This window comes from Aspergillus alliaceus, assembly GCF_009176365.1.
Source record: "Aspergillus alliaceus strain CBS 536.65 unplaced genomic scaffold BDW43scaffold_13, whole genome shotgun sequence".
Taxonomy (NCBI): Eukaryota; Fungi; Ascomycota; class Eurotiomycetes; order Eurotiales; family Aspergillaceae; genus Aspergillus; species Aspergillus alliaceus.
Window position 1 is genome coordinate 403920 of NW_022474696.1, and position 12637 is coordinate 416556.

The 12637-nt window shown below is 48.9% G+C and overlaps 5 protein-coding genes across 5 annotated transcripts; 2 read left to right on the forward strand and 3 right to left on the reverse strand.

Annotated features, from left to right (window-relative positions):
- The first annotated feature begins 297 nt into the window (after window positions 1-297).
- bipA (Hsp70 family ATPase KAR2) lies at window positions 298-2994 on the forward strand. The gene is made up of 4 exons (XM_032041401.1): window positions 298-741; window positions 803-967; window positions 1023-2128; window positions 2183-2994. Exons 1-4 carry the CDS (start codon window positions 560-562, stop codon window positions 2746-2748), a joined length of 2019 nt encoding a protein of 672 aa, XP_031902028.1. The 5' UTR covers window positions 298-559; the 3' UTR covers window positions 2749-2994.
- Window positions 2995-3637: 643 nt separating this feature from the next.
- Window positions 3638-4744, reverse strand: BDW43DRAFT_41971 (DUF967 domain protein). Its single transcript, XM_032050034.1, has 2 exons — window positions 4492-4744; window positions 3638-4435 (listed from the first exon to the last, which is right to left on the reverse strand). Exons 1-2 carry the CDS (start codon window positions 4525-4527, stop codon window positions 3896-3898), a joined length of 576 nt encoding a protein of 191 aa, XP_031902029.1. The 5' UTR covers window positions 4528-4744; the 3' UTR covers window positions 3638-3895.
- A 260-nt stretch (window positions 4745-5004) lies between these two features.
- Window positions 5005-5916, reverse strand: BDW43DRAFT_271245 (uncharacterized protein). Its single transcript, XM_032041403.1, has 2 exons — window positions 5539-5916; window positions 5005-5468 (listed from the first exon to the last, which is right to left on the reverse strand). Exons 1-2 carry the CDS (start codon window positions 5716-5718, stop codon window positions 5283-5285), a joined length of 366 nt encoding a protein of 121 aa, XP_031902030.1. The 5' UTR covers window positions 5719-5916; the 3' UTR covers window positions 5005-5282.
- Window positions 5917-9196: 3280 nt separating this feature from the next.
- BDW43DRAFT_271247 (uncharacterized protein) lies at window positions 9197-11291 on the forward strand. Its single transcript, XM_032041404.1, has 5 exons — window positions 9197-9488; window positions 9546-9734; window positions 9820-10353; window positions 10417-10779; window positions 10858-11291. Exons 1-5 carry the CDS (start codon window positions 9382-9384, stop codon window positions 11192-11194), a joined length of 1530 nt encoding a protein of 509 aa, XP_031902031.1. The 5' UTR covers window positions 9197-9381; the 3' UTR covers window positions 11195-11291.
- Window positions 11292-11486: 195 nt separating this feature from the next.
- On the reverse strand, window positions 11487-12572 carry BDW43DRAFT_309568 (zinc-binding alcohol dehydrogenase family protein; the record flags this gene model as incomplete). The annotated part of the gene is made up of 1 exon (XM_032046730.1): window positions 11487-12572. The coding sequence occupies one exon, from the start codon at window positions 12570-12572 to the stop codon at window positions 11487-11489; it is 1086 nt and encodes a 361-aa protein (XP_031902032.1).
- Window positions 12573-12637: the final 65 nt, after the last annotated feature.

Genomic DNA, 12637 nt, shown 5'->3' on the forward strand with positions numbered 1-12637 from the left:
CCCATCCTTTGTCCACGTATCCTGAACGAGATGAGAGTCAGGATGCTGAAAAATAGGGCACAACCTGGGGTGATTACCTAAGGCGGGTGTCCAACCAATGAATCACGGTTCTAGTACTTTCGGTGGACCGCCTGCAGAATGTTGATGAACAACTCTCCGGGAGTTTAGCCGGCAGAAAGGAGGCGGTCGCCACTGCCAATGACTCAGCTTGATCTCTGAACGCCGATGGGCCAATCATATCGCGAGAAGTAACCTGCAGAGCATTGCCCGTACCAGCCATGCTGTCCTTTTCTCTGGCCTCAAGCATTTTAAAAAAGCTGATCTCTTCCTCCTACGACCCTCGTTCAGCAACAACTCTCTTTTGCCTCAACTTACCCTTCTCCCCCCTTCCATTCCGTCGCCTGTGGTTGGGTTCTCTTTTACTCCCTTTTGCTTGTCTTTCTTGAATACAGGTGACTGTATTTAAGCACAAGCGATTCCCCAATCAAGTTAAAAACGTCTCGAGACCTAAAACGCGTGCCGCTTGGACAGGCCACCTCTCGATATACACTTAGATAAAATGGCGCGGCTATCGAGTCGCAACGTTGCGGCCAAGCCGTTCACTGCTTGGACCACCGTCTTCTACCTGCTCCTTGTTTTCATCGCGCCCCTGGCATTTTTCGGAACCGCACACGCTCAGGAGGATTCCGTACAAGATAACTATGGAACTGTAATCGGTATTGACTTGGGTACTACCTACTCGTATGTGGTGTCTGCAACCTTACATTGATAAAGAGCGATCCAATGGCTAACTGCGGAACAGTTGTGTTGGTGTGATGCAGAACGGAAAGGTCGAGATTCTCGTCAACGACCAAGGAAACCGTATCACTCCTTCTTATGTCGCTTTCACGGATGAGGAACGTTTGGTCGGTGACGCCGCCAAGAACCAATACGCCGCCAACCCTACCAGGACAATCTTTGACATTAAGTGAGTGTTGTCGAATGTGTCGCCGTGGATCGGTGTACTAATACCAGTCTCTCAGGCGAATGATCGGTCGCAAGTTTGATGACAAGGATGTCACCAAGGACTCCAAGAACTTCCCCTTCAAGGTTGTCAACAAGGATGGCAAGCCCGTCGTCAAGGTCGATGTCAACAAGTCTCCCAAGACTTTCACTCCTGAGGAGGTTTCCGCCATGGTCCTTGGAAAGATGAAGGAGATTGCTGAGGGCTACCTCGGGAAGAGTGTAAGCCACGCCGTTGTTACCGTTCCCGCCTACTTCAACGACGCCCAGAGACAGGCTACCAAGGACGCTGGTACCATCGCCGGCCTTAACGTCCTCCGTGTTGTCAACGAACCTACTGCCGCCGCTATTGCCTACGGATTGGATAAGACTGGTGATGAGCGCCAGGTCATTGTTTACGATCTTGGTGGTGGTACCTTCGATGTTTCCCTCCTCTCCATTGATAACGGTGTCTTTGAGGTCTTGGCTACCGCTGGTGACACCCACCTTGGTGGTGAGGACTTTGACCACCGTGTCATGGACTACTTTGTCAAGCAGTACAACAAGAAGAACAACGTTGATGTCAAGAAGGATCTCAAGGCTATGGGTAAGCTCAAGCGTGAGGTCGAGAAAGCCAAGCGTACTCTGTCTTCCCAGATGTCCACTCGCATTGAGATCGAGTCTTTCCACAACGGCGAGGACTTCTCTGAGACCCTCACCCGTGCCAAGTTCGAAGAGCTGAACATGGATCTGTTCAAGAAGACCCTGAAGCCCGTTGAGCAGGTGCTCAAGGACGCCAAGGTTAAGAAGTCCGAGGTTGACGACATTGTCCTTGTTGGTGGCTCTACCCGTATCCCGAAGGTCCAGTCCCTCCTTGAGGAATTCTTCGGTGGCAAGAAGGCTAGCAAGGGTATCAACCCCGATGAGGCTGTTGCTTTTGGTGCTGCCGTTCAAGGTGGTGTTCTTTCCGGTGAGGAAGGTACCTCTGAGGTTGTTCTGATGGATGTCAACCCTCTTACTCTCGGTATTGAGACCACCGGTGGTGTCATGACCAAGCTCATCCCCCGTAACACCGTCATCCCCACCCGCAAGTCTCAGATCTTCTCCACCGCCGCTGATAACCAGCCTACCGTCCTTATCCAAGTTTGTAAGTTTGCCTCTCATCCGGAAATCACATCGCATACATACTAACTAATTATAGTCGAGGGCGAGCGTTCGTTGACTAAGGATAACAACCTACTCGGCAAGTTCGAGCTTACCAGCATTCCTCCCGCCCCTCGTGGTGTTCCCCAAATTGAGGTCTCCTTCGACTTGGACGCCAACGGTATCTTGAAGGTCAGCGCCAGTGACAAGGGCACTGGTAAGGCCGAGTCCATCACCATCACCAATGACAAGGGTCGTCTGTCCCAGGAGGAAATCGACCGCATGGTCGCTGAGGCAGAGCAGTTCGCCGAGGAGGATAAGGCCATCAAGTCCAAGATTGAGGCCCGTAACACCCTGGAGAACTATGCCTTCAGCTTGAAGAACCAGGCCAACGATGAGAACGGCTTGGGTGGCCAGATCGATGAGGATGACAAGCAGACCATCCTCGACGCCGTCAAGGAGGTCACCGACTGGCTCGAGGAGAACGCTGCCGATGCCACCACCGAGGACTTTGAGGAGCAGAAGGAGCAGCTGTCCAACGTGGCCTACCCCATCACCAGCAAGCTGTATGGCTCTGCCCCGGCTGATGAGGATGATGAGCCCGCCGGGCATGACGAACTGTAAAATTACTTAGAGGGATTTATGGAGTTCTATTCTGTTTTATTGGCTGGTTTGAATCATTTTTATTAGACCTCGATACATGAGGTGACAGGAATACCATGATACCTTGAATATTATCTGACTAGCTTCTATTACTCTGTTTTCTACCTTTGCCTCGGCGTAAATTCATTCTGACGTGCACACAATCTTGTAGTCAACGAATCACATCACACGGTTATTACACTAGATTGCAAACCTGGCCGTATGATCTTATCCTGTCTTGTATTTCATGCCCTATCATCTACTTTGCCTTTCCGTCGGTGTCGGCAACCTTTGGATATGGTACTAGATATCTAAGATAACTCATTGCATTTCAACAACCTTCTCAGGAGTATGAACAAGTGTTATATTAGAACATCCACATCAGTAAATTAAGAAGCACAATTTGCAATCACTCGGATTACCAGAATTTCCTCATTCAGGTCGGCCCATCTTGATGTGACTTGTACGATATCCTACCGTCCTGAATAGAGAGTTGTTTTTGAATCAGATAAATCCTGATATCTGGCCATCTTTTAAAGAGTTGCCACCGGACTTTGTTGCTCTACAGTATAGTTTTTATACGCCATGGATTTTAAGTTACATTAATAGAAGATATCACATATATAGCTATCTCCGCTTGTTTTTAGGTCATCATGGTAGACAGTTCCTAAATCCGATGCGTTACTTCTATATTCAACGACCTTCAGAAGTAATATACACCGGATTTAGCAAGCATATACTGTAACAACCTGAAAACAACGGAGATCGATATTGAAACAGGAAAATAGATACAAGGGTTTTTTTTTTCTTGTTTTTTAAGGTTTCATCTTGTATATATTAGAGACGTCTTATATTAGGTCTGACATGTAGAAACTAGAACAGCAATTGATTCTTGCCTCCCTGATACTAGTAATATTTCGCTAATGATAGCTCGAGGTCCCACACGTAAAGAGTGCGGGTTCCTCATTGGAAAGACAACCGATGTATGGCCTAATGTTCCTCATCGGTGGCTGATTTGTCTCTGCAAACTGTCGGAAAATACCCTTTTATATTGGCTTACCCAGTCTTGGCATTAGGGCTCGAGATGCAATCGAAGAATATAAGGTCGTATCCCAGTGTTGCAATTTACTCACTGCCCGCCCTGTTGAATAAACTCCCGGATCGTCTCCAGAACGACTTGGTGATCATCCTCCTGCTTCAACCCACTCACCACCACCACGCCAATAACCCCATCCACCCCCTTCACCCGCACGGGAAACGCCCCACCATGGATGGCAAAGTCATCTGCCGCGCCTCCACCACCCGTGCTCGTCAGGGCATGCTTCGTCACAAACGCCGCCTCCACCTCACTCGGCCCCAACCCGGTACTCGCAAGCATCTTAGTCCGCATCAACCAACTCGACACCCCCCACCGCAGCACGGTATTCCGCTTCCGCCGCACCCACACCTCATTATCTGCGAAGGTCCCGGGTTCCGTGGCGCACTGGAATACAACGTGGGGCTCCGAGCCGCCGCTCAGCGAGATGGAGATCAAGGCCGGTTTGCGCTGGTCCGGCGGGAGGGACAGGATTCGGGACCGTAGTGCCAGACCTAGGGACCACGCGGTTGTTGATGTGAAGGAGGGGAAGATTACGGAGGCGGAGGATTCTTGCGCGGCGAGTTCGCGGAGCTGGCGTTTTGTTAGGTTGGGTATTTAAATTTGGTTTGTATGGGAGGGTGTCTTACGTCTTTGCTTGGGGGAGCGAGGGCTTTGTCTTCCATTTTGGTGGTTTGTTTTGGGATATAGAAAGGATTGATCTGGTATACTTAGATAGGAATTTTTGTTCTGTGCTTAGGAGTGAGTCCTTATATTGTAATTTCGAGTGGAGTTGGGGATTATTTCTCATGACGTCGGTTCCAGGGGAGAGATAGGATGGACCTTCCCACTGGTTGGGGAGCTTCCATACTAGCCTTCATTGGGGTTGGCGGTGAGGCTAGGTCTGTTTTGGGGCTAGCCTGGATGGTGGAAAATTAGTAATCTATTCAAGCTTCTTTATTGCTCGTATCTGTAGAAGTCTTCTTAAACTAAGTAATATTGTTTCTGCAATATAAAATGTCGGAGCATATGGGAGCCTAAGGCAGCAACAACGTGACCTTACTATAACACTAAGGAATCTCTGTAAAGTAGATTTAGACCATAAGACAATCAATCCTACACACGTGAGCTACAGCAGCTCCATCACAAAAAAAAAAAAAAAAAAAAGACGCAACAATGCTCCGGAATACTCAATTCAGATAGCTCTGCAAATCTCCCTGTCTCAGGCATCCCAGTTTAATAAATCCCATGTTCCCACTCTTGGCTGTCTCAGGCCGATGAGGAATAGCCTGCCAGGCACTCCAGACGCCATTCAGGGCCCATAGAGAACTTGTTGAAACTCGGCATGCATGCTAGGGCGCGCCTACATCGACGGGTGGAGAATTAGCAATTCATAAACGAAACTCATCGAACCTAAGATTTCTTTGTGGGGACTAATTCATCAAGCCAAACGCTCTGACCGTTCCGTGGATCCATCTTCCGGCGGAAACAGGAAGCATAACATCTCGGAACCCTTCTCCACGCTGTATACTTCGACTGCTTTTTCGCACGGCATATGACTTCTACATTTCGGGGTGACCCGAAAGGGCGTCCACGAAAGGCCTGCGACTCCTGTTATGCATGTAAGGTGAGCAAGTCCCACCATCGCATGTAACAGACATCACGCTCAGGGATAGCTGAGGCTGATCACGCTATAGATAAAATGTGTTGAGAATAACGATGCCACCAAAGGCGACTAGTGTGTACATCAAGGACTCTCTTGTACTTACACCGGAATTGATGGTCGGCAAAAGCGCAAAGCAGATGATCCATCCGAGTAGAATACGCCCCCATACGATCCCATAGGCATTGTGCCCCTGTAGCGGAACTAATGTCATTTAGTTCTGTATTTGCCTCCGAGAACTCACGTGTTAAAATCCCTGATGGCTATATTGCAGTATTCGATAGTGGCTCTCAATCCCAAATGAGTGAATTTGATTCAAGCATTCCCGATGTTGTGTTATAGCAGTGGCTAAAGTCATGGGCGGAAGGACGCAACTCTATCAATAGCTATGGAGACCACTGCCTATCTCAAACCGAAATAACTAAAGGCTCTGGGGGCTAATCCATCTTCTGGGAGCTTGGGTATTCAAGAAAACAAGAGTGTCTTTTTGCCGACATTACGGAATGCCCTTCCTCTCTCCCACCTGGTAGGAGTGAATTTAATCTCACCATGGAACTTCTGATATTCTCAGGACGCTACCTTTGTTCGGCCTCCCCTGGGTGAGCTATTGTAATCGCCCAACTATCATCTCAAAGCAGGGGACAGTTCTCGAGCCAGGGGCAGCTACCGTCCAGTTACCCAACAGATTCGTTACTGAACCATGCGTAGCCTTCTACAAATGTGGCACGATTAGCCTGATGTACCCTATAGCCAACGTGTCTTTCTTAGAGGACTCCGTGAAGATAGCGTATTCCTCTCCTAGTGCACAGCCTTCGCAGACTCCCTCCATTGCAAAACCTTTGGTTTTCGCTTTCGTTGCGTTTTGCTCAACTGTAGATCGTCGAGGATAGATGACCTATCCCGTAGGGTGTATTCAACAAGTCGTGAGTCGATGCCAAACATGGTCAGAGACCGGCCCTATGATAGAGGCTTTTCTGTTAAACCTGAATTTGTCAATTCGAGCAAGCCTGTCATCTCTGGAGATTCTACATGCTACATGATTTACACTGAATAGAGAACGCTTTTGGTATTCACTACCGAAGACTCTGTCTGCTCCTGTGGTTCTAAAACACCAAGCTAACCTGTTCAGGTTCATCTGTTTCTATCTTCTTTCGGCAATCCTGAACTTACTATGCAAAATATCATTGAACCTTTAGATTTTGACAAACCGAGATGTTTAGACGTACTGACAGACGCTCCTGTGATCCTACGAGGGATGGATTCTCTTTAGCTGACCTCCACCGAAAAATGGCATCTAAACCTTATGACCCTTCTCAGTTCAGAGCTTTGCGCTTTAGCAAGAAGATTGGCACTTAATATAGTACATAATCGATACATGATTGTACAACCAATATAATCTTCTATTTTGACATTTCTATGCCTGTTAGATCTGCTTAATCCCAGGATCCGTCTATATGTGCAAGCCTCTCACGCTCTTCAAGCTTCCCTTCCTTGCTGAACAGTCGCTAGTACTCGGTAGTGGCGCCATAGGAATTTTCACCGACTTCCAAAGTTGACGACCCTCCTATTGCCTGCACGGCGGAGGCCTCCAGCCTACCAGCAGCGACAATATCATCCACGTGTTTCAATCTGCCCTTCATCGTGATTCAACTGATGTTCGAATCCGATTCCCATATCGCCGAAAGCTCCCATTATCTCCGACAGCCATTGTCCCCGGTGCGCCGCATATCATACAGCCAACCTCATTCCCAGGAGTATGATCAATCTCCACCTTAGTCAGATGGCAATAGGAACAATCTCCCTCCCTTCTTGGACTCAGATACCTCGCCTCATCGAAGGACTTACCAGTCTGGCTTGCAACATGATCTCCTACCTGCCATGCTCTTTCATTCACCCGATCACCATTCAACACTACCGCCCCCGGATTCACACACCCGTCGAGAACTACCTGGTCCACCACCTTCGCATGCAACTAGCACACAAACTGATGCAGCATCGGCGGCGCTATCGTAATCTGATCTCTAAGTCTCGAGCCGGAAAACCGCCATGAATCCCACTACCCGCGGCTTGAAAATCCGCTTATCCACCTGGATCCCTGCGAACTCGGGATCTCCGCGGCGTTGACCCCCTAGCACCCGTTGCACGAATGCCGCACCCATGAACGGACCCAGGATGCGGTCCACGACGGCTTTTAGAAACCCGGCTGGTTAGAGACTGTATACTGGAGTTGCGATGAATAGACCGTCCGCGTGAACAATTGCTTCTAGGACTTGTCGGTGGTCTGGGACTCTGTCTTTTTTGGTTCCCATTGCTGCGCGCTACACTGCCTAGACTGACGTCCTGTGCATCGGACAGGGGCCCGGGGTTGCGGGCAATAGATACGGAGAGTTAAGTTCCTTAAAAACCGACCTTTTATGAAACGAATTTGTTCTGCCTTCTGGTTTCGGGCCCTACTGAGGCTCGATCGAGGCTGACTTGGGAAGATCGCCCCGATAGATAGAAGAAAAGACCCTTAAATCTGGTTGAGTGCATTGAATGCTATCAAAGCCAGGGACGACGATGCGGGGAAACACAAGGAGCGCGACGGTCCATGTCCAGAATCACCATAGAATATGGTCATATGATGAATGATGACAAGGGCAGTGAGAAAAGTTCGCAGATTATCTAGAGCATAATCCCTCATATTGACACTTTGCTATCGGTTCGAGTTTGTTCCCGATAACGAGGCCACTTTCTTTTTCTAATTCTTTTCTCTTCTCTTCTCTTCTCTTCTCTTCTTTTCTCTTCTCTTCTTTTTTCCTTTTCCTTTTTTCCTTTTTCTGTTTTCTTTTTGGCAAGCCTATGTTTCATAATTGGGTTCACTGCTCAGCTTTTTGCGGTCTCTCACAGATTCAACAGCGATGTATCATCTGTCATGACTGACACCTGATTTATGTATATTCGTCCACGACAGAATGCTGCCTGCCGACAAAGCTATCGGATGGTCTATCATAGAGCTTGATCACCAATAGAGGAATGGATACAGCCTAAAATCCGTCCGAGTTATTACATCCGATATGAATCGCAATACGGGATAGCCTCAGACTCTATCACGCAAGGTATATCAGCGAGTCAATCAATGATATACTGTAAGAGATCAGAAGGCTATCTGAGCTGGTCACAGTTACCATGGAGATGATGGTTCACCAGAAGGGAAGCGAAAGAAGGCATTTTCGAGGGACGGGTCCTTTCGCTTGGAGCAGTGAAGAAGCATCGCATCTAGGATGAAGTTCGAAGTACTATATGATCAGTGGGGTTCCACTTCGTCAAGTGACACGAGCAATGGGCCAATGAAATAGGGACATATGGGATAGTGGCCATCAAGATACGGGGGCAATATTATTATTGTCTTTGGCCATGCAACTGACGAGGCCACTTTAATGGGATAGGGCGTCGCTTCTTGATACTCTATAGGAATTTCAGAAAACGTGAGAATTTTCTAGCGACTATCCAAGTATTAACCAACACTGCAAGATCTTCGTTCTCTTCTTCCCTGCCGTATCTGGCTTAGGTAGACTTTGTATACCGTCTTAGCAATACGTACGCGATCATAATCTCCCCGCTACATGTCGGAAGTTCTACAAAACATGGCAGGATTCTTTTGCTTACTCTTACTAACAATCAAAAATATTCTTTTTAATAGTTCTATCGAGGGTGGATCTGAATTGATAAATCCGTTCCCGACAAACTCCGCCGCGGGTCCGATGGGCCGACAGCTACAACTTCTCTTCCTCGTTTATCATATGCCTCGTCATGATCTTCCTATAATTTCAACTCCACATAGTAGAGTCTATCCCAAGCAGTTTTACAAGTGCTACCATCTCATTAAGGCCCTACAATGGCGGCCGACGCCCATCGGACCCGCCCCACGCAAGCGTGCCTCAGCTGCAAGACTCGTAAGAAGAAATGCGACAAGGGTTTTCCTTCATGTAGCTATTGTATACTGTAAGTCCCCTGGGTATGCTGTACGAACTCGAATAATACTTAGGACCGGGCGCACAGGAAAGGTCTTAGTTGCTGCTACGTTCCAGTTCCTCGCCGACGTGTTTATGCCACCCGGAACACCGACGGCTCATGGCATCCATCGGCAATACACCGTGAGACAGTTGGCGATCTGGCGCCACCCAGCACGATTCTTCCGGGGCCTGTGAATAAAAGGACCACTTTATACCGTCCAGTGTTTGAGTGCCTGTCAGTATCTAGCCCAACCCCGGGATAATCTGCCATGAGTTCCGGAAGCGTTTGCCGCCGCACGCCATGCTGACAAAAGTATCAGGGACGGCGTTCACATCGAGGTCCAAAAAATCATTCGTTCGACTGGCAAATTTGTGGATGACCTTACGGCTCGCTATTTCCGGGACTTCCACGGCCATCTCCCCATCATTTCCCGTACGCGCTTCCAGAGCAACCTCATCGCGACGGGAGCATCCCCTAGTGCTGACTCTTCGGTTTTGCTTCTAACTATCTGCTTAATTGCATACCTCCCAAGCTCTGACCGGCCTCCACGAGAAGGAGACAAACCTAATATCGACCGACAGTCTCTGTATCTCGCCACAAAGGCACTCCTCGCACAGGTCCAGGGATATTTGCAGCAGCCTTCGATCCGTCTGATACAGGCTAGCCTCTTGCTAGCTACATATGAATATGCAAACGGGAGGCCAGAAGTCGCATTGGTCACGATTGCGGGCTGTGCGCGAATGGCCTATGCTGCTCGTATCCACAACAGCAGACGCCATAACATGGATGGTGGCTCCAGGCTAGAAGTCGAAGAAGCTGGAAACACGTGGTGGGGCATTGTCATCTCCGAACGGTAAGTATTTCTATGTAATCCAGCAAGGGCATCGATTGACTGACACAATATTGCGCGTTCCAGAGCCTTTATTTGTGATGCAGGTGACTTTGGGCCACCAATGGCTACTATTTTACCTTCCGGGGACACTCGGCTACCAATCGACCGCGATATACTTGATCGGGAGGATCTTCTTAGTCCAGATTCTATACCCGATATTCCCGTCTCATGTTTAACCTCAACAAGCGTTGGTGGCTTCGGCCGCGCAGCTCAAGCATCTTGCCTCTTGGACCAAGTATTAAGAGGCTTGGTCATACCAGATCTTAACAGCAGGCTGCCTCTGCTTGAAAGTCTGGACAGGACTACCCAGTCATTTCTAGCCCTTATTTTAACCCATAGCCCAGATAAAGCGTGGTCTTATTGCACAGCGCTAGCAGTGGCAGTCAGGTAAACTCACCCAATATTTCAGTGCTTTCTCTTTCTCTCCCCTCTCTTACGCGAGTGCCACGTCCTGATTCAATACAGAGCATTGTTCACGCTACATGGGCACGTCTTTAACATACCACAACAGGTCATTTCTGCCAATCTGAGATCCCTGGAGGAATGGAAGAAGAGTTCGCTAGCGGCACTCGATACAGCTACGACGATGGTTATCGATATGGCGAAATGGCATTACAGTAGTCTACCTTCAGATGGGACCAATGATACATCTCCGATTCACATCTATGTAGTGCGTGCTTCGATGGAGCATATGCGTCTTCGACCATATGATGGAGACCGTCCTTGGTCAGAGAGCGCTGTAAACGAACTCCAGCTCTATCTGGACAAACTTCGGCACCAATGGGTTGCTTCTCATGACTGAGACCTAGAATGATACCTAGCTGGTAACCCCTACTAGATGGTGAGCTGCTAGCTTCCAACAGATTTAGATTCAAGTTCTAGGGCCTGAGTGATAGATGGTAGGATTAAAAAAAAAAAAAAAAAAAGAAAAAGAAAAAGAAAGAAAGAAAGAAAGAGAGAAAGAAAGAAAGAAAGAGAGAAAGAAAGAAAGAAAGAGAGAAAGAAAGAAATTATCGAGTTGGGATTCGGCTACCTGGTTCTTACACCATGGCCATCAAATACCTAGTGGTCGCTTGAATATACAAGTACATCACTTAAAAATGAATGTGGGTCTTAGTAACCCTCTTCCCATGTTTATAGGCATCTAGCACGTCGTTAACATTGCCAGCCAGCAATCCCTCCTTCACCACATAAGCCAGTGGCTTGATTTGACCAGCTTCGAGATAGCGAGGGACCCGTGACCAAAAAGCGGCCGCAAGCTCAGGATACGCATGCGAGCTGCCAAATACATCACGTACATCGAATCCTGCTCGCTTTCCCAGGACCTTGGACTCATCAACCGTACCAAGAGGTAATAGGCGGGCCAGCGCGCCTCTCTTGCAGCTTGATAGCGCATTTAGCGCGAGCAACTGGCCCTCTGGAGGACTGATAGCGTCATAGGCGTACACCAGATCGTCGCCGATTATATCACGAACGTTGGCAAGTACAGTCTCGTATCCAGCGTGCCGGTCGATGACATGCATGGCCCCAAATGACTTCAACTTGGTCGGGTCGCCACCCACCACCACGATGCGGCCAATGCCCGCGAGCTTGGCCAGCTGGACCCCAAATTGCCCGCAGTTGGAGCCTCCCCCGACGATCAGAATTGTCGCATTGGTGTAGTCAAAATCCTTCGCGGCCGACGACCACGGCGCAGGGATCTGCAATGTTTCGAACAGAGCCACTAACGGCGGAAAGATGTTGGTCGGCAACGTAGCTGCCTCGTCGTCCGTAATGGAATCCGGAATCTTAGCCAGAGCGCTTAGATCCGCGATGGCGTATTCTTGCAAGCCATTCTGCGTCGAGCCCGGCGCGAATGATGGTTGATACACGATGCGGTCGCCGACCGCAAGGTCGGTGACGCCTGGGCCCAGTTTTGTGACCCTCCCGACGACGTCGTTGCTAAGGACGGACGGAAGATCAGTTGCCCCTGGGTCCTGGTCCAGCTTTGTGACGGGGGAAAGATCTCGAAGAATGAAGAGGCCCCAATCTCGGCTCTTTGCGTCGTGAGGATTGAGGCCGGCAACGGTCACTCTCACCTGCACCTGGTTTGTGCTTGGCTCGGGGATAGGCCAGTCACTTACTAGAGTGACAGGCTTGCCGATATCTGACACAATAAGCGCTTTCTGAGCGAGAGACATGCTGGATAATATTGCGAGTGATGATCGTGTTTGCTGAACAGAATGAGTGCCCTTTCTGACTCGTT